This window comes from Camelus bactrianus, chromosome 4 (assembly GCF_048773025.1).
Source record: "Camelus bactrianus isolate YW-2024 breed Bactrian camel chromosome 4, ASM4877302v1, whole genome shotgun sequence".
NCBI lineage: Eukaryota > Metazoa > Chordata > Mammalia > Artiodactyla > Camelidae > Camelus > Camelus bactrianus.
The window spans coordinates 52,639,820-52,661,513 of NC_133542.1; the positions used below are offsets into that span (position 1 = coordinate 52,639,820).

The 21,694-nt window shown below is 35.5% G+C and overlaps 1 protein-coding gene and 1 long non-coding RNA gene across 5 annotated transcripts in view; one reads left to right on the top strand and one right to left on the bottom strand.

The window, feature by feature from the left end:
* The window catches only part of SMC2 (structural maintenance of chromosomes 2), a 46,945-nt gene extending 43,206 nt beyond the window's left edge, over positions 1–3,739 (top strand). For both annotated transcript variants that reach the window (XM_010952961.3, XM_074361925.1), the window contains 2 exons: positions 731–878; positions 1,882–3,739. In XM_010952961.3, coding sequence (XP_010951263.1) covers positions 731–878; positions 1,882–2,040 — 307 coding nt within the window. In that variant the 3' untranslated portion in view covers positions 2,041–3,739. The remainder of the gene's footprint in view (positions 1–730; positions 879–1,881) is intronic.
* LOC105067560 (uncharacterized) overlaps positions 1–21,694 on the bottom strand; it is a 439,520-nt gene that overhangs the window by 13,112 nt on the left and 404,714 nt on the right. The window lies entirely within an intron of this gene.

Genomic DNA, 21,694 nt, shown 5'->3' on the forward strand with positions numbered 1-21,694 from the left:
CATCCAGCACACCCTCACAGACACATGGAGAAAAAATCTTTAGCCAAGTATCTGGGTACCCTGTGATCCAGTCAAGTTGACAAAATTAACCATCACATAAGAATTGTTCGAACTTCCGACACTGTGAAGTGTTTAGAGTAATGAGCCATAATCTGTACATAATCTGTATTCTCAAATAGTATCAGTAAAAAAAAAAAAAAAAAAAAAAAAAAAAAAAAGAGTATGCATGTGTTTGTGTGCATGCACACGTGGGTGCATACGTAGTAAAAGTTTGAAAGGGGGCACCTAAACCAGTTACACTGTTAGGAAGGCAACTGTCTTAAGTAAGTATATAGCCCTCAGTCACCTGCTACTTAGGCATCTAATAGGGAATTGGGGAAGGAAAGAAAATTAGCACTAACTGTTAAACACTTTCTTAAGGACTAGATGCCAAGCATATCTTAATTATCTGACATGAAAGAATAGTATATATATATATATATATATATATATACCTGTTCTATTCAAAATAAAGCTCACTGAAGAGAGGAAAAATGGAAAGGTAAAGTAAAACATTTTAATACAACAGTGTTGAAGTTTGATGCTTTAAATTCTTTTCTCCATGGCCATCTTTCAGCTAAATCTGCACTATTCATAATAATGATAACAGGATAGCAGGTTTGTTCAGTGTTTTAGTAAAAAGTGGTAAAATCAAGTTTTGGTGGCTTTTCTTCCGGCCTTCTTTTTTTAGGTCTTTAGTGGCTTTGTCATTAATACTGTCCATGCTCCTCTTCAAACCTGCTCCAATTTATATCCTGGATGAGGTAGATGCTGCCTTGGATCTTTCTCACACCCAGAATATTGGACAGATGCTACGTACTCATTTCACACATTCTCAGGTAAGAATGAGAAAGAATGCCACAGAATACTTCTAGTATTTGTTTTCCTAAAACTATTCTTTGATATAGTGGTCACTGTAAATAAGGTATTTAGGATTGAGGAATACTGAAACTTTGTGTATCTCTTTAAATATATGCTTCTATTCAAATGAGTATAGAAGGAAAGAGGGTTTTCATTTGTTACTAAAGAAAGAGCCTGGCATTATAGTTGTCAGTTGTAGCATGAGGGAGAACCTGAGTTTTCCATAATTTGGAATTGTTTAGGGTAATTATTTTCTCTAGCTAGTTGCCAGGGGGTGCACAATCAAAACAAGACTGTTTCAGGGATATACCTGAAAAATACCTCAAGAAATCATGTGGCACTATATGGGGTACTGTTCAACCCTTCTAGAAAGTAGAGAAAAACCCTGTGAAGCTAAAAACAGTTTGTTTCTACTAAACTGCTGCTGCAGGAACTAGGGCTGCCAAATAAGATTGTACAGATAATGCACTGAACAGCTCTGGGGGACTTCACTTAACACAGTTATCTTAGACTGTGTGTCTATTACAGAAGTTTTTCAACAGATAGCAGTGAAGTGGTACCTTTTCTTAGTTATATAGATGTTCCATTTGAGCTAATGATAGTGCTGTAGGAACCTGAAACTGTCTTTGATGTTATTAAAGTATCACAGAGAAAAATATTTCAGCAGGGCATTTACAGCGAACAAGAAGACAGTGAAGCCAGCTGTAGATAGCAACAAGGAGTCAACCAGCAGGAAGCAGTAAATGTGGGGGAGGAGGCACTCACAGTACAACTGAGAGACTCCTAAAACTGAATATGGAAAGAATTCATTTAGGTGCCTAATATAACTAGCTGTTACCTGCATTTGAGGATGTTTATTTGCTTGGAGCCAAGAGTTTAAAATCAAAATATCTCCCAATGATTCTTAACTCCGAGTATAAAAAGAGTGAACAAGAATATTGCAAAATATTTTTTATGCTTTGCTTTTCTTTTTCCCTTAAGTTCATTGTGGTATCCCTAAAGGAAGGTATGTTCAACAATGCAAATGTCCTTTTCAAAACCAAGTTTGTGGATGGTGTTTCTACAGTAGCCAGATTTACTCAATGTCAAAATGGGAAAGTTCCAAAGGAAACCAAACCCAAGGCAAAAGGACCCAAATGATCACATGGAAATTACAAGGACAAACTTACTCCTTCAGCTTGACCTGTTTTTTAAACACAAACCTTTTAAGAACTTGGGATTTATCTCATATGTTTATATAAAAATTTAATATTTTGTTACTTAACCCGTTTTCTCTTCCTTTATGTAATCACTTATAAATGAACATAAATTCCTCTTTTCTGAATTAATGTTAACTATGGTCCAATTACTGTGATTGTGATTTTATGCATGTCATCAAATGCTTTTTCTTATACCAGTCTTTTATAGATTAGGGAACCTGAGATTTGTAGTTGGTAGTAGATTTTGTATGTAAAAGCAGAATTACAAAGGAACAGATGAAATTAAATTATAGGATAAATACAGCTGACAGCTTTTAATAATTAGTTAATTCCTAAGGTAGTAATAGTGTGTTTTCTATTGCTAATAATGTCATATAGGTAAAGAAGAATTATAAAGCAAGTAACTGGACCAACAAAAGGAACACAGAGCTCTTAGGCGAGCACTGAGCTATTTCTGGTTAGTTCCTTGATGACACAGTGCCAGATCCCTGATTTAGACTCAGATGGGAAACTGATATTGAAAGATTTCTCTCATTTTAATGCTGAATATCATGTTTCTATATGCTTAGTAATTGGTCTGTGCAATCTTTTAAAGATTATTTTAATAAAAGCTTGGGAGAATGTGTTGCATGTTGCTCTCTGCTGTAGGTTTATCTGAAGTCTCCAAATATTTTCAAAGATTTTTGTCAGCCTTTTCATAATCCAATCAATGACAATCTATTGGTGAGTGAAAATGTAGGAGCCAGCAGACTAAACCAACTTTATCTTTTTCCTTTAGTCGGATACATATATAAATAAATAGATCCATCTGCTGTACCAAAAGGATTCTTAAAATTTGATAATTATTTCTCAGTGTCCTCTGCTTTCCAGTTCAAAAGTATGAATTTCCTTTAAGAATTCAAATGATGGCGCTAACAAACACTGAGAGTGATGCTTTATATGGTTCTTAGTATCTCTTGATGCATTGCTAGAACAGTGTCTCAACTCTCCAAATCTGGAAGGTTCTGACATGATCTAATCTGACCTTGGCCCCACATTTCTTCTTGACACTTGAGTCATAGTTCCTTTGTGGTATCCTCTTCCTATACATGCTCATAGTTCCTGGCCCTGGATTTCACATTTCTTATCTGTCATCCTGATACATATCTGAGAATGTCAGGTGACACCCAGATAGCTGATACTGTGGGGCACATTGGAAAGGAATGAATGTGGAATTAGTTCTGCCCACTGTGGGAGGAGGAGACAAAGCTGTAAATGCTGAGTTATATAGGAAGTCCAATATCACATGCAATAAACGTAAGTTTACTTCTTTTCAAATGAATTGCAAATTGTTTGCCAGAAAGAATTAGGAATTACATCAATTCACACTGTCACCAGTATAGTATACCTGTTGACCATAACCTGTCAGCACTGGTTGTTAATTTTAATACTTGTGATTTACTAGTTATAAAAATAGTATTTAATTGCTATTTTAACTAGCATTTTATAAATAACTTGTAGGATTGGACATTTTGCCATATGTACTAATTTTCTTTGCTAACAAATCTGTTTGCTTTCCTAATTTGTCTTATGTACAGTTTTGCTTTTTGATGGAAACCCTCAAATATTAAATTTTTGTGAATAAAGTTGTCATCATTTGATTTAGAGGGAACACATTAAGGGGGATGGGGTCATTTGTTTCACACATCTGTAATAATGAGTAACATTAATATATATCTATTAATATAAGTTTCTGTACATCAGACACTATTCATTTGTACATCTTTTCACACTTAATCCTAATAATAATGCAGTGAGGTAAGTACCTTTATCATCAGCACTATATACCTAAGGAAACTGAACTAAGCAGAGGAGTCGGGAAACTCGCCCCCAGTGTTAACACAGTGAGTGACCAGAAGGGTTGAGGTACAAGTATCGGTAGTCAGTCTCCAGAACCTATTATATATCACCTCTCTGACAGCTCAGACATCTGCATTTATTGTACATAGTAAATTTAAGTAAATCTGGATGAGTAGTATGCACAACATGTGAAAATTATCTTTAGGAAGAACCTCAAACATTTGAAGAGAGGATTCCTTGTACTTTTTGGGTTTTTGTTTTGGCATTTCAGGTACGCTAGCAGCAAATGCAAAAGCAGACTTGAGAATCCCTCTTCCAACATGGTAGAGTAATCTAACTCCCACAGTCATGTCATCTGCAACTGGGGCAGTTTCTTCCTTTTCAGTCTGTAAGCCTTTTATATTTTCTTGCCTCACTGCACTCACTTGTACTTCCAGCACTATGTTGTATAACAGATGAGAGCTGGCATATTTGCTTTTTTCCTCAAAATTAGAAGGAAAGCATTCAGTCTTTTACCACTGAATATAATGTTAGCTATGGGCTTTTTCAGTAGATGTTCTGTATCAAGTTAAAGAAGTTTCCTTCTATTCCTAGTCTGATCATGATTTTGCCATGGATAGGTGTTGAATTTTCTCAGATGCTTTTTCTGCAGTGATATGATCATAATAACTTTTTCTTTAGGCCTGTTAATGTTATGATTACACTGCTTAATTTTTAAATATTAAACCAGCCTTGTATCCCTGGGATAAACCCCACTTGATCATGATGTATAATTCTTTTTATGTGCTGCTGAATTCTATTTGCTAATGGTTTGGTTATGATTTTTATGAATATTCATGAGGGGTACTGTCTTATAATTTTTTTTTTCCTTCTATTTTTTGGGTTTAGGGTAATACTAGGTTTGTAAAGTGAATTTGGAAGTGTTTCCTTTTCTATGTTCGGGAGGATTGTATAGGATTCCTGTTAATTCTTTAAATATTTTGTAGAATTTTCCTGTGCAACCATCTGGACCTGGAGATTTGGGGCGAGGGGAGTGAAATAAGCACAATTCCTTGAATAGTTAACAGGGCTGTTTAAAGTATCTGTTTCATATAAATGACTTACGATAGTTTGTATTTTCTGAGGAATTGTTTCATGTCATCTAAATTGTCAAATTTGTGTACAGACGTTATGGTATTTCTTCATTATCCTTTTGATGTCTTAACTGATGTCCCTTCTTTCATTCCTGATACTGGTAATTTGTGTCTTTTTTTCTTACCTTTGTCAGTCTTACTGGAGGCTTGTCAATTTTATTGTCTTCAAAGTACCAGAGTTTAGTTTCATTGACTTTATTATTTTTCTGTTTTCAATTCATTGAGTTTGTTCTTAGCTTATTTCCTTTTTTCTGCTTGCTTTGGACTTAGTTCTTCTCTAGTTTTATGGTGGAAGTTTAGATTATCAATTTGAGACCTTTTTCTAATAAGCAATTATTGCTATAAAAAGAAAAATCCCTCCTAAATCTTTTAGCTAAAACCTCAACTGCATGATTTTGATACATTGCTGTTTCATCTTCCTTAAGTTCAGAATATTTTCTAATTTACCTTGGTATTTCTTCTTTGACTATTGGGTTTTTGGGGAGTGTTTTTAATATCCAAATACTTGGGGATATTCCAGGTAGCTTTACTGATTTCTAGTTTAATTTTGTTATGGTCAGGGATCATACTTTGTATCATTTTAATTTTTCAAAAATTGTTGGAAAATGATATATTTAAGTGCTTCTATTAGAAAATTTTAAAAGATACAAACTCAGTGGCCTAAGGTTCTACCCTAATCTTTATTCTAGATAAATAAGAATAAAAGTAAGCTCAAATTAAATATAAAATATAAAGATGTAACTAATAAAGGATAAAATCAACTATATATGAAGACAAAAAAACAGTGGAAAAAAAGTCAATGAAACCAATGTCTGGTTAACAAAAAGCAACAAAATCAGTAGCTCTCTAATTAGACCAATCAAGGAAACCAGAGAAATTATAAATCACTCGTACCAGGAATGAAAGAAGAGTTGCCAGTATGGATCTTACCTTACTTAAAATACAAAATTATGACTTTTTGTGCCAGTAAATTTGACAGTTTTAGACAAAATGGAAAATTATTAGGAAAATAAAAATCACCACAATTGACATGAGACAAAACCTGAATAGCCTCACATCACTGATACTAAATAGCTCTCCACAAAGAAAACCCCAGTCCCATATAGTTTCACTTAAACATTTTACCACTCAAGGAAGAAATAACACCAGTCATAATTACAGTCTTTCAGAAAGTAGGAGAGAATACTTCCAACTTAATTTATGAGGCCAGTGTTTTTCTGATGCTAGAACTTGACAAAGACATTACACAACAATAGTTCTCATGAGCATAGGAACGAAAATCCTGAAAATATTAGCCAAATCTCAACATCTATAAAAGATAAGCCATTTTCAGGTTTTTTCAATAGATGTTACTGACAGCTAGATATTTATATGGAAAAATAAGCATTGACTCTTCACAGCATACACAAAAAATAACTAAAAATGAGTCATAGACCTAAAAGTAATAGAAGAAAACAGGAGAAAATCTTGGTGGCCTTAGATTAGGCAAAGATTTCCTAGGACACAAAAAACCATAGAGAAAAACAGGGATAAATGGAACATTAAAATTGAAAACATCTCTTTAAAAGACATAAGAAAAAAATCATGGACTAGGAGAAATTATTTTCAATGGATAGAGCTGACAGAGTTACATGCAAAATGTACAAAGAACTTGTAACTCATGTGTTTAATATTTGCATGAATAGTGCAAAGGCAATGATAAGGCAAACTGTCACCTTGGGGTAAATCAGGGCACTACCACACTGCCAGTAGTGCTGACTGCATTCTCCACTGCCATGCATTTGAATTTTTTTGTGGCAATTTCACTTGACTGTCTTTAATGAAGCTGTAAACATTATTTTATGTCCCAACCTCCTGAGTGCATGTCTTTAATAATTTGAGTGATAAAATGAGAATTATGTATAAAGCACTTCTGCTTATCAAGATGGTGGTTATTTTGCAGAAATGCAGTTTCAGTTGGGGCCTGAAGTAGCTTTTTTTAATGGAATTCCATTTTCACTTGAACAGATGACTGAGACAAACTATGGTTATTAAGTCTATGGTATTTGGTAGACATGTCTCAAAAGTGAACACAGTGAGCCTGTCAGAAGGACCTGACATTTGTTGCAAATAATAAAATTGTAGCTTTCAAATTAAAATCAGAATTTTGGCTAACTTGTATTCGTCATTGTGAGTTTGACATCTTCTCAATACTAAAGACTTTGCTGACAACGAATGGATTTTTTTTTTATATTATGAAATGTGTTAACATTTGGAAGATCTGCATAATTCAGAGGTATTTTCCAGTGACCAATGTGTTAGAAAATCATGCATGGGTAAAATGGCCATTGTAATTACAGGAAGGACCACTGGACTTTCACGTTACAGGGTAACATTATTGATAGAGTTTCACATTCCACACTGCGATTTTAAGAAGCTGTCTTGTTGCATTTTGTTGTTGGTATCAAGAAAGAATATCTACATTATCTAATACTCCTCCCTTTTTCCAACTACATAATTATTTCCAACTCCAGACAGGCCACTTGGATAATCTGTCCCAAGTTATACTAGAAAGGAATGGGAGCAGGGTTTAAACTCAGACTATGTAGTTGAAAAGCCCATATTCCTAGCCATTATGATGTAACAAACTATGAATTAGGTATTCTGGGTTTGCACCTGGAGCCGAGAGAATATTTGCATAATTTTGCGTAGACAAGATTCTCTGGTTACTTGTCAGGCATAGGTGGGAGTAAGGAGTGATATATTTAAATCCATTCTAGAGAATGAAGATGGTGGTTTAGTCCTAAGGCTCAAGTGAGAATATGGCTACTAATTCCTAAAGGTATGACAGAATAGTAGACATAAGTGATCCCTTTTCTTGATCATAAGTGATCCCTTTTCTTAAGAGTTTTCGTCAATGGCCTGAGGCTTCACATACTATCTGTCCTTTACAAGACAGCTTTTCTTACGTGGTTTATAGGATGAGCTCTGTTAACTTGATGGTCATTAAGCACCTGAAGTTCTTTTAAACCTCAAGGCCCACTTTTGCTCTGTTCTGCGCATTGGTCCTAGTAGACACAGCTACCCTATTTAAACATGCTGGCATTTTAAGCCCTCTAATGACCCACCGGAGGAGTCCAGCCTATCTTCAACTAACGTCTTTAGGAACAAACCTTACTCCACCCAGTCGGCAATGGCTGCCACTCCTGAACACTGCTTCCTGCTTTGTTTTTGCCGATGCTCATCTCCATGTGGAACAGTCACTCTATACCATCCTATCAGCAGTGCACCCATACCTCAAGATCCTACTCAAAAGTCACTACCTCTGTGGATGCTTCTCTATTCCCAGCCCCTTTCAAATGGCATCAAAAAATGTTCCAAAATAGTAACTGAACAGGTTTTAGTTCTTTTAGCAGATTATAAACTGCTGCGTGCCTCTCTCTAGAGCTCATAACCTATTAATGCCTTGATCTCAAAGATTATTTGCTTAGTAAATGAGTATAAGGAATCAAAAGTGAAAGATGGAAGAGACCATGGTATTAAGTTATGTCCCATATTTCCTGGATTATCAGGTTGACTAGAATGAGACTGATCCATATTCACTCTGAAAAGTTACTGTTCTGTTATAGAACCATGCTTGTGATGAAGTCTCACAAACTGCATAAGCAAAGATTTCATGCTGGAGGCTTTTCCTCCAAAGGAATTGAAAGAGTTGATAGTATCTGCCCTTTTGTATATTATCTATTACTTCCTAGTCTATTTTTGTAGGTGTGAAAACTATATAAGTTGTCTAAACTATTGTATTCCAAAGCTGAAAGGTTTTTATTTCACATCCATCAACTTTACTCAGAGACATAACTGTAAATCCCTTAGTAGATTGGGTATAGAAGTTTGCTTTGTTGCTAATTATGTAGGATTAAAAATTCAAGGCTGATGTTAATCTGAAGAAAGGGAAAAAAATTAAAAAATTTTTATCTTGAGATTGCTTCCAGCTCAGCGTAAGAAGGCAGGTATTAAGCACATCCTGATTACCCGTGCTTTGGGGAACCAGAAAGACCCTGAGTAATTTACTTTTATAAATAATTCCAGTACTTTAAACCAAATCTTCCACTCCCTCTCTCAAGTACTTTCCATCAGGCTAAATGAACCAAATTGTGTGTGTGTGTGTGTGTGCGCGTACGCGCGCACACACACACACACACTGCTGCTAATCCATGGCCCATGCTCTTTCCTGTGGGTTGGTACTGAAACATTTAAATGGCAAACAGCAGATTCAGGATAGAGAAGAAAGGAAGAAAACAAGCACACGTTTTGCATAATTTCACCTGCCACCTGACTTTAACAACTCAAAGTTGCTGTGATCATTCTCGCAGATGAGAACACACAGGCTCAGAGAAGTTAATTTACTTCCTCGGTGAAGGTGCAGCAGAGTCAGAATTTGAATACCTCTTTAATTCCAAGGTTCTTGATCTTTCAACTACACAGCTGTTCCTAAAACATTACTTAAAAATGTAAAAACTATTCAAAAGGGAAAAAAAAAAACTTTCCACACAAGATTTACTTAAATAGGTAGGAGCCTAACTTTGAAATGAACTCCCTTTGCTTTTTGTGTTCATAAAACTGTTAAATAACAAAACATAAAAAATAAGTATTATATAAGCCATAAAAAAGTTTAGCTCAGTAACGTTTATCTAAATTACACAGATAAAGGTGAAATAGCTATTGCTTAGAGAGAGAATGATATTAGCAGCAGCAGAGCAGTTTCTTGTGATTTCAGCGTGTTAATGAGAACCTTGCAATGACTCATTCTCCCCACCGCTCTCCTCACTCTTCACCACTATCAAACGTTGTATCCTGTGCTAGAATGTCATTTGCTGATCACCTACTAGGTACACATATTAGGAACACCTCTGTTCTTTTATTTCATGGCCTATTAAAATACCTCTACTTCATGCTAAAGAGATTGTTATCCAAGTAGAAATGAAATCACCCTGCAGTACTTCAGATGCAAGTTGTTGAGATGAGTCCCAAATATGTATGTATTTATTTTTAAATTTGCTAAAATAAAAGCACAAAACTTAGCAGACTGTGGAGGCGTTACAGACCCCTGAGAACGTATCCTGAGATTCCTCCCCAGAGATCCTGAGATTACAGTCTGAAAAAGACTGCACTGTGCTATAGCGAAGACAACTTGCATAACTTGTACAGACGATCATTATTCTCTGACAAAGGCAAGCTTCCTTCCACAGGAGCATTATCACTAGTGCTTCTCTGTGTTCTTATGGAGGATACAGCTGCTTAACCCCCCTGAAAGGTGACAGCTTCAGAACACCCTTCCTGACTTATCTGGGGACTAAGGAAAGCTAGCTGGAACAGCTCTCCCATTTGGGATCTCATTTTTAATTTCTCAAAGGCCTGTAAAAGTGTCAAATGTAATGTATTTGTTGTGTCTCTCTCATAATGTGAAACTGACAATACCAAACTGATAGACTGACTGAAAAGTTAGAACTTGGTACAGGTTTGCACCCTCTTGAAATGTATAAGGTATGAGGAAAAAACATGTTAAACCTATTCCCACCAGCATAAATAAAAATCATTCTCTATATAATAGGCCAAGTGTGCACGTCCAGTTACGGTGTACATCCCGTTGTCCTACAGGTTAAGTCTCCCCAAATGAATTTTAAACACTTTGGTCTTAGGGAGTAGGCTCATTCTAGCATTATCAGTGCCTAAAATCCCCAAACACACATCTCCTAAAGAGCTCATCTGATTCAACCCTGTTTTTTCCCTCTTGAGGCAGTTTAAGCCTAGAGAGGTCACGGGACGTCAGGCTGTCTTATGCCCAGCCCAATTCTTCCTCCATCACGTGTGCTGCCCAAATCCCCTGCTCACTCTGTGTCCCCGTTACTTCAGTTCTTTCCTTTGTGCCATTACTCAGACTCTCCATGCTATCTTATATGTTTCTTTTGCCCGGAAGCTGTTTATTCCAATCTCTGCCTAGAAGTTGTCTCTAGATTGTTGAAATCTCAGAAGCTTTGCCCAGATAGAGTGAGTTACTGCCCCTTCTATACTGCCTCCGTGTTTTTAAGACCTCTCTTGGAGCACTTGCCATATTCTTTCCGTGCTAGCCCCCCGCAGAGCAGGAGGGCAGCGGCACCTCTTTATCCGTAGTGCCTGGCGCAGTCCCTGACAAGCAACAAGTATTTCATAAATGGCAAGTATTGCTCTTGTTAAAAATCTGTCATTTTAAAGAGAAAGATAACTGAGGAAATATCACTCGGACAAGAGGTAGAGCAGAAGTGTCTGCAAGAGGTTCATTACATTATCTGTAGCCAAACCACACAGCGTAGGCATGGAGGTTCTTCTGTCCAAGGGTAGGAAGGGAACGATCCTTTACTGGAAGCAAAAGGTAATGCCATTCGAGGGAAGAGGGAAGAACATGCATAAGGCATGAAAACATGAAAAACACTGAATGCTGGGGAACTGAAAATATTTGTATGTGCCTGGATTATAGATTATGTAAATGGAGTCAAGAAGCGAAGCTGGAAGGTGTGGAGAAAATGGAACCCTTGTGCACTCTTGGTGGAAATGGAAATTGGTACACCCACTGTAGGAAACACAGGAGGTTCCTCAAGGAATTAAAAATAGAACTACCACATGATCCAGCAATTCTCCTTCTGGGTCTTCGTCCAAAGAAAGCACAAACACTGACTCAGAAAGACACGCACCCTCACGCCCACTGCAACATGATTCACAACAGCCGTGACATGGAAGCAGCTTAGTGTCCACTGACAGATGAATGGATTAAGGAAATGTGATATGCACACATACACAACAGATCATTATTCAGCCATAAAAAGATCTTGCCATTTGCAATAACATGATGGGCTTTGAGGGAATTATGCTAAGTGAAATCAGTCAGACGGAGAAAGACAAATGCCATATGATCTCACTTATATGTGGACTCTAAAACAACACAAGAACCCAAGCTCATGGATACAGAGAACAGACTGGTGGCTGCCAGAGATGAAGGGTGTGAGATGGGCAAAATGGGTGAAAGGGGTCTCAAGGTGCAAACTTTCAGTTACAAAATAAATAAATCATGGGGATATAATGTACAACATGGTGATTATGGTTAATAATACTGTATTGCATATTTGAAAGTTGCTAAGAGATCTTAAAAGATCTCATAAGAAAAAAATTTTGTTAACTATGTATGGTGATGGATGTTTACTCAGCTCACTGTGGTGATCATTTTGCAATATATACAAATACTGAATCATTTTGTTAGACACCCAACACTAATAAAAGGTTACATATCAGTTTTACTTCAATGTTTTAAAAAATGAAGCTGGAAAGGCATTCTAGGACTGGATTGAGAAGTCTATTTGACTTGAAACTGTCCTTTTAAATTGATTTGAATGGAAAATTGATGCTAGAAAAGCTAATCAGAGATCAAGAGAATAAAATTGAAACTCCCCCCTAAGATATAAAAGGAAAATATTCAAACAGGAGGAAAAAGATGTAACAAAAATTATTCGGCTATGGATGTGGACCCATCACCTAACCTTGAAAATTGAGCACAATTCTAACAAGAGCAATAATGAGAGACATAAAATGTTCCTGAACAGGGAAACAATACTACAAAGGCAAGCAGAAGATGTTCCTCCATTTAAGGCAAAATCATTGGAAAAAGAACCACACCTAAAACAGTCTAGGCCCTCCGATTTGCTTTAAGTTACAAAGGCACCATCTATAACTAAACTGTAAGTTTGATATATTCAAACGCAAACTCACAGAGGGAGAATTATTACTTCACTAACTCTTCAAAAGTCCAAACACACTAATGAAATTCTACTACAAAAATTTTTGGTGCCTCCTGCTTTACCTAAACTACAGACATGAAAACAAGCCTAACTCAGCAACCCAAGATGGAAACAAGGTTTGCCGTGTATTAGGTGCTTAACCTAAGAGGGAGTCCAGGTAACAGCATCAGAGCCAACGAGGCTCGCTCTCAGGAGCCCCTCGTCGTCTCACTCCTGCCTCACGAACGCTCCTCTGTACTTTCCCTCCTGAACCAGCCACTCAAGTCCTCCTGACATACTTGGTTCTCACGCTTTTGCCTGGCCTCCTGGTCTTAAATGGCATGCTCTTGTAGGTCCTTTGTCAGTATTTCTGCAGGACAATTTCTGTCCAAAACTATTCACTTCCCACCCGCTGCCAACAAGGCCTTGTTCCCACCTCACTCCCAGGCCCAGCCTCAGTTTCTAAAACTACAGCCCAGGAGAAGCCTTGCATCCACTGCTCGTCTGGGAAGGAAATTTGAATCTAAAAATATTCTAACGAGCAATTTGACTCATACACTTTTTCCTTTCTCTAAAAGAGTATCAAAAGTTTGTGACAATAATGCCAACGACTCTAGTTATTGCAGGATCCCTCAAATCAGTCACGCTCTCCCCTACAGCCCAGGGAACATTATCAAATACCCCAGATCAAAGGCTCGTTGCACATTAAGTTTATAAATGCAGCAGCTGTCACAAATGGAAGAATTTCTTGGCATTCAGTCTTTCAGGATGATAACCACAGACTAATGTGCTGGCGCAAAGACCTGTTTCAACCGTGTGCAAGATGTGGTGGATTCCACTGAAACTGCAATTAGCAGTCTTCATGTTTTTACATTTTTTTCCTGAGAATACATGCTCAGAGATTTTTCAGGTTTAATTTTTAGCTTCTGAAGCCAGGTATCATAATACAAATTCCTGGCTTTCCTTGAAAACACTCCATTTCAATTGGTATTTTCTTAACAGCATGTATATTTTATTTAATGTTAAAAGGTTTCCAAATGGGCTTATTAATACCCGCACCTTCTTTCTGATTGGTATGACTCAAAAAATATGATAAGTAGGCAGCAAGTATTTGGAGAGGGAGAGGCATCAGTTTGTGGATCACTTTTGTTAGAAAATATGGTGGGGGGAGCTACATGTTGAATACAGCTGCTATCCGCCATTTCCCTAGAAAGCAAAAATGCCCTAAACCACATACCGCTTTTCCATTCTATATGCATATGAAACAAAATTAGAAAGTAGTGCTGGAATTTTAGAATTAAACTGGGATATTCCTCTTATTTTCAAACGTTCAATTACAACATTAGAATTCTTTTAACTATTTTATGTATTCTGAATTATAAGAAAAATGGATGTGCACGGCAGAAACACTCAAGTTGTTTTTATACCATTAATTAAAAAGAAAAATATTGCTCCGCCTCACCACCCACACTCTTATTTCTAGGGTATGGCCTTTGGAACACTTCTGTTTTAGTCTTTCTTTCCTAATTAATATTAACAATTCCCTTTCCACTGTGTTAGTATTACAAAGTTTCAAAGTTTTATTTGAACAGGTTTCTTTTTGACCCAGGAGATACGGAAATGACCTTCCTATTTAATTAGTTTGAGCAGAAATTCTACCATGCATTCTACTTCTGATTTGCATTCTCAACCAAGTATTGCGATCAATCTGTTCCTTGTGTGTAGTGGGCTTCTCAAGCTACACAAGGCAAATCGACTTTAGCCTAAGACAAGATTTCGAATTGAACAGTATCACATTGGTTCACCCTTATTTTCCTCTCATTGGTTATATTCTTTTCTGTCACTTTTACTGTAAACATAGAACATTAGTTTGTCTCTGAGCCCATTCAATTATTTTTACAAAAGAATTCAAGGCAATGTCTTGTGTCAAGTTTTCTGCTGCTTTTCCTACAGCTAGTTAAGTTTCAACAATGAGCGGCACAGCTTCTGTATAGTGTGAGTTATGTTCAGATGATGTTGACTCAGTTTTGGCATCGTGGTCCACTGACCTGCCTCACTCCACTCTGGGTAGAAAGAAAATTATACCCTGAGGGAGGAACGAACTCTTTTCAGCCCCACCCGTCTTAGGAAGTTTCTCTTGGTCAAAACACAAATGTGCATTTTTCCTGACTGAGGAGTGCTCCTAGAAGGATACTACATGTTTACTTTTTTTCTTATTACATATAATTTTGAAAGATTACATAAAAGCTTTGGAAGGTATTGTGCAAAACATGAAATCACAGGATAGTGGTATTATGAGTGTTTTTATATTCAAACAATTAATCCATATTATTGTTAGGTATATATATTGTTATGTAGTACATTCCACATTTTAAAAATAATGTTTATGAGGAAAACATTGTTAAGAAGACTAGAAACAGCCATAGTTTGTATCTGAACTAGATGCTGGGATACAAAGAAAGTTACGCAAAGAAAATTGATTCAACTCAGAAGAAGCCTAGTGAATAATATGACATTTCCCTGCTTGAATTATCCACGCCTCTATTCTGTTTCCAAGTCAGCCACATCTGACTCGATCATACACATTTACGTCAATTTATTAGCCATCCATCTGAAAATAAGAGGAAGATTCTAACAGTAATGAAAGTGGATAGTGAGAATGTTCAAGAAATAAATAACCACCTACCTATATGTAAGCACTAGGCTGTCAGACACTTCTGGCCGTTAAGTAAAAAATTTACCAAAAAATCACTTAACAGTATATTGTGTATAATATGATTCTGCAATATAAAATACAAAGAATAAAGTACTTAAAATGCAGAGAAAATATGCTTTAAAACTTTTAAAACAATAAATCAAAAAATCAGGAATTAGGTGCTTCCTTTTCTCTCAATATCTATGAAACAAGATAAACTCTATGAAATAAGATATGATTAAATAAAAGAAAAGCTTGAAATAAAATTGTGCTGAGAAGCAGGTAAACTAAAAGAAAATACTGAGATAAGAAAATTCATAATGATACTAAAAAGAAAAACAGAATTATAATTTACATTAGAAGCAGTTAAGGTCAGTCTAAAAAATCAAATCAATATTATGGAAAACAAACATGAGGTACTCTTTCAGTTACTTAAAAAAAAAAAAGGTAAAGAGAGAAAAATAAGTAATGAAAATTAACAGTTTGGCCAAAAGGGACCTAATACACAAAAATTAGTTCCTAAGGAAAAGTCCAGAACAAATTTTCCAGAAAAAAATGAAGATGTAAGGAAAGAATATTTGCCTGAGGTGAAAAAAGGCTTGACTTTAAAAGGTCTCACTGAGTGTTTAATGCTTAATGAAGAGAACAACATCTGGATAAAACCTTTAATACATGTATAAATAATATGTAAACATACCTAATTTAAATGTAAAATAATATATATGTACTTTTCAACACCCCTTTATGATAAAAATCATTACCAAAGTGGGTATAGATGGAATTTATCTCAACATAATAAAAGCTATTTATGATAAATCTACAGCCAGTATAATACTCAACAGTGAAAAGCTGAGTCTTCCCACTAAAATCTGGAACAACACAAGGATGCCCACTCTCACCACTTCTATTCAACGTAGTGTAGGAAGTTCCAGCCACAGCAGACAAGAAAAAGAAACAAAAGGGATCCAAATTGGAAGGAAAGAGGTAAAATTGTCATTATATGCAGACAACATGTTACTATATAGACAACCCTAAAGACTACACAAAAAATACTAGAACTGATAAATTCAGTAAGGTAGCAGGATACAAGATTAACATACAGAAATCTGCTGCATTTCTTTACACTAACGAAATATCAGAAAGGGAAAGTAAAAAAAAAAAAAATTCCTTTTAAAATCACATCAAACAATAAAAAATAAAATACTTAGAAATAAACCTGATCAAGGAGGTGAAAGACCTATGCTGAGAGCTGTAAAACACTGACAAAGGAGACGGAAGAGGATTCAGAGAGATGGAAAACTATCCCATGCTCTTGAATTGGAAGATTTAATATCGTTAAAATGGCCATACTATGCAAAGCAATTTGCAGATTTAATGCAATCTCTATCAAGTTACCCATGATATTTTTCATGGAACTAGAACAAATAATCCTAAAATTTATATAGAACCATAAAAGACCAAGAATTTCCAAAGCAATCCTGAGGAAAAAGAACAAAGCTGGAGGCATAACACTCCCAGACTTCAGACAATACTATAAAGCTACAGTAATCAAAAGAACATAGTATTGGCATAAAAGGACATATGGATCAATGGAACAGAACAGAGAGCCCGGAAATAAACCCACAGTCTTTTGCTTAATTAATCTTTGACAAAGGAGGCAATATACAAGGGAGAAAAAGCAGTCTCTTCAGCAAGTAATGTTGGGAAAACTGGACAGTCGCATGTAAATCAATGAAGTTAGAACACTCCCTCACCCCAAACACAAAAATAAACTCCAAATGGCTTAAAGACTTTAAATATAAGACAGGACATGATGAAACTCCTAGAAGAGAACATAGGCAAAACATTCTCTGACAAAAATCATAGCAATGTTTTCTTAGGTCAGTTTTCCAAGGCAATAGAAGTAAAAGCAAAAATAAACTACTGGGACCTGATCAAACTTACAAGCTTTTGCAGAGCAAAGGAAACCATGAACAAAACAAAAAGACAACCTATAGAATGGGAGAAAATATTTGCAAACAATGCAACCGACAAGGACTTAATTCCCAGAATATAGAAACAGCTCACACAACTCAATAAGAAAAAAACAAAGACCCCAATAAAAAAATGGGCAGAAGACCTAAACAGACATTTTCCAAAGAAGACATACAGATGGCCAACAGGCACATGAAAAAATGCTCAGCTTTGCTGATTATTAGATAAATGCACATCAAAACTACAAAGAGGTATCACCTCACACTGGTCAGAATGGCCATCATTACAAAGTCTACAAATAATGAATGCTGCAGAGGGTGTGAAGAAAAGGGAACCTTCTTACACTGTTGGTGGGAATGTAAATTGGTGCAACCTTTATGGAAAACAGTATGGAGGTTCTGTAAAAAACTAAAAATAGAGTTACCATATGATCCAGCAGTTCCATTCCTGGGCGTATATCCAGAGAAAACTCTAATTCAAAAAGATACCTGCACCCTGATGTTCATAGCAGCACTGTACACAATAGCCAAGACATGGACACAACCTAAACGTCCACTGACAGATGACTGGGTAAAGAAGCTGTGGTATATTTATACAATGGAATACTACTCAGCCATAAAAAGAATGAAATAATGTCATTTGCAGCAACATGGATGGGCCCAGAGATTATTATACTAAGTAAAGTAAATCAGACAAAAAAGACAAATACCGTATTATATCACTTCTATGTGGAATCTAAAATATGAATACATATGAACTTATTTCGTATTATCTTATCATACAAATGAACTTATTTACAAAACAGAAATAGGCTCACAGACATAGAAAAAAAGTTTATGGTTACCAAAGGGAAAGGGGGTAGCGGAGGGATAAATTAGGAGTTTGGGATTAGCAGATACTAACTACTATATATAAAACAGATAGATAATAAGGTCCTGCTGTTTACCACAAGGAACTATATTCAATATCCTGTAATACACTATAATGGGGAAGAATATGAAAAAGAATACGTGTGTGTGTGTGTATGACTGAATCACTATGCTGTACACCAGAAACTAATACAACATTGTAAATCAGCTGTACTTCAATAAAAATAAATGAATAAATGTACTAGAAATTCATAAACATTTGGCAAAAATGTCTGACAAAGGAAAAATCTCTGACTGGCGTTGACATCTCCTTCATAATATTATATATCAAAAGGTATTTGAATAGAAGCTATACAGGAAAAAGTTGTAACAAATGACTTCTATATTCAGCCAAGTTGATAATCATTTAAGAAAGCAATAAAACATCATCTCAGTTAAGCGAAGCTTAAAAAGTATCGCACACGTAGTCTTCTTAGGGCTAAAAACAAAAAAACGAAACCAAAAAAAAATGCCCTCCAAGAAACAGTCCAACTACTCAAGGGATGAATTAAGATATAGAATTAAATAGATGCAGTTTAAAATGTTTAATAGAGACCAATGAAATCAGCATTGTTGAAATTATTTAAAGGATTACAAAATAAGGCAAATGCAAAAAATAATTACTGAAAAAAGCAATCAAATGACCAAAGCCTGGGTGTTCCCTGTCCATAATACACTACTTCCCATCAGTGTCCATTTAAATGCTTTCACCAATCACTTGAGTTAGGAAGTGAGGTAGGAACCTTTTTATCTTTATTTCATCCTATACTGAACTCAGCAGTATGACATTAAAAGTGGCCTCCCTGTTTTTCAACATGCAATGTGTAATGTATAAATTATTCAAAATTTGTTTTTACATAATTATTTGGATAAATTATTCAAAGGTTACACCTGTTTCACCAGTTTTAAAGTCCATGGTGACTATCCTCACAATTATCACAGAGAACCATATACCATATATATCACCTTTAAAAACAGGAAAAAACCCTAGAATAAACAATTATGTCATATATTTGTGGCATCACACAATAAATGGATTCCAAAACAAGGTTCCCAACTAATCTTAGTCCAGACTGTATCCCAGTGGTGTCTAACTTGAAGGGTTTTCCTTCCTTCTGGTTTTTTTATTTGTTTGACAAACTACCTAAAAAAAACTCAAATAGGTTAGGTTTACAAAGCACAACCGAGTTCCATAAAACAAAGAAGTTATGCGACACAGTAAGGTTTACTACATTTCCATTAGAAGTCTACAGTCTAATTATTAAGTGGTCACAAATCTGTATTTCATGCAAAATAAAATTTCTGTGTAATAATAGTTTATTATAATTATGGTACCTTAAATTTATTCGGGCTCTAAATTTTATTAGAAGCATTAAAATGAAATTAGAAACAATTGAGCTCCCAATTTACTGACATACTGTTAAAGAAAGTCAGGTCCATAGGCCAAATTAACTCCATGTGTGCATTTAAACAGTAAGCGCATGTTCAGATTGGTGCAAACTGGGTTTAGGATGAAAATTTCTATGCCAAGAACTTGGAGACACACTGACTTCATCTGTATAAACCACTTTGGTCTATAGATAAGGTAACATTCAGAAATGCAGGAACAGTATGGACAGAGGTAGGATCCAGGTGTCAAATAGCTTAGCGGTTCCCAAGTTCAAAAGATTTATAAGTGACCATCATGTATAGTCACTGATTCAAACGCAGGCAAATCTATTCATATTTCATCTTGCAGATTTAGGTCATAGAATAGTTTGGTGTAAGTTTGGTGTAAGCCTTTTACAACTTCATAAAAAGATGGGTAAATTTTGACTATATCCATTACAACAAAATTTTTCTCTTTACAAAAATATGTAAGTCACTATTGAAAACACATATAAGACAATAAAAATCACACACAATGTCATTATCCAGTTATAACCAATCCACATTGTCAGGTAAACACTTTTGGTATTTCTTTCTAAGTATGTAATATATACTTTTTTATTTTAAAAGGTGCATATCTTCACATTTTTTCTTTAATATATGAATAATTTGCAGATGTTTTCATGTTCTTTTACTATAAAATTTTATATTATATGTGATTTAATGCATTCATCAGTTATAGTACACATGTTTACATGCAACCTCTCTATATGTATGTTACATGTATACATATATGCTGTAACCATGATGGAATACATTTACATTCAGAAGGCAAATAATTATGGAAATTGTTCATGATTTTTTGTAAAATGGAAGAAAATATAGAAAAATCATGTGCTTTTAAAAAAAGAAATTGTATACAAACATACTATATATGTGTATAGTGTGTATGTTTGTATGTGTATAAAATAAAAAATAGATATTTTAGCCAATGTAATCACTGTGGGCCTTTGACTGTTTCCCGATTTTGTTATAAGTAACCTTGCAATGAACATTAAATCTTTGTGTACATCCTTATATATTTCTATTTTTTTAATGCCTGTTACATGATACAGGTATCTAATATGTGTTAGTGAAATGAACAATTCTCAAAGCATTTGTAAATTTAATTGCAAACATATAATACTGAAAATATATTAAATACAATAGTAAATTTTACTACTTAGCTTTTTGCAATGGCCTCGCAGCCTGTCTGTCCTTTTGTCTATTTCTTCACGAGTTTATTGCTCACACTACTTGCAGTATCCTTTAAAAATAAAGATCTGACCATGTATTTCTTTCAAAACTCTATATGTATTCCCTCTTATCCACAAACTAAGTCTACAAGGACAATGATACGGTCATGGTGGTCTGCACTTCAGGCTCCGTCTCCACCACAGGGCTCCTTCACTCTCAGTTACCTTGCTGCGGCCGTAACGTGATGCACACGCTCTGTCATCCCCACCCCTCATGCACTTCTTCTTCGTGAACTCTCGTTCTTTAAAGCCCAACTTAGGCATGACTTCCTTTGTGTCATGAATTTCTTCATGCTTCCAGGATTCTGAACGGTCTTCTCATATAGCCCTCACAACTCTGAACTGTGTTTGTTTATATTTCTGACTCCCAAAGTTAGACCATGAACTACTTGAGTTCAAGAATTATATTTTCATCTGTTTTCCTAGCACCTTAATACAATTAGTGAATAATCCATTTTCTTCAGTATGGGTTTAGAATCACGAGGATAACTACAATGCTTCACACACTTCTAACCACCTTAAGAACTTAACATTTATCCAAGTGATCAAATACTATTATAATTTAAAGATTAGATCTGGTAGTCACACGAATTTGGGGT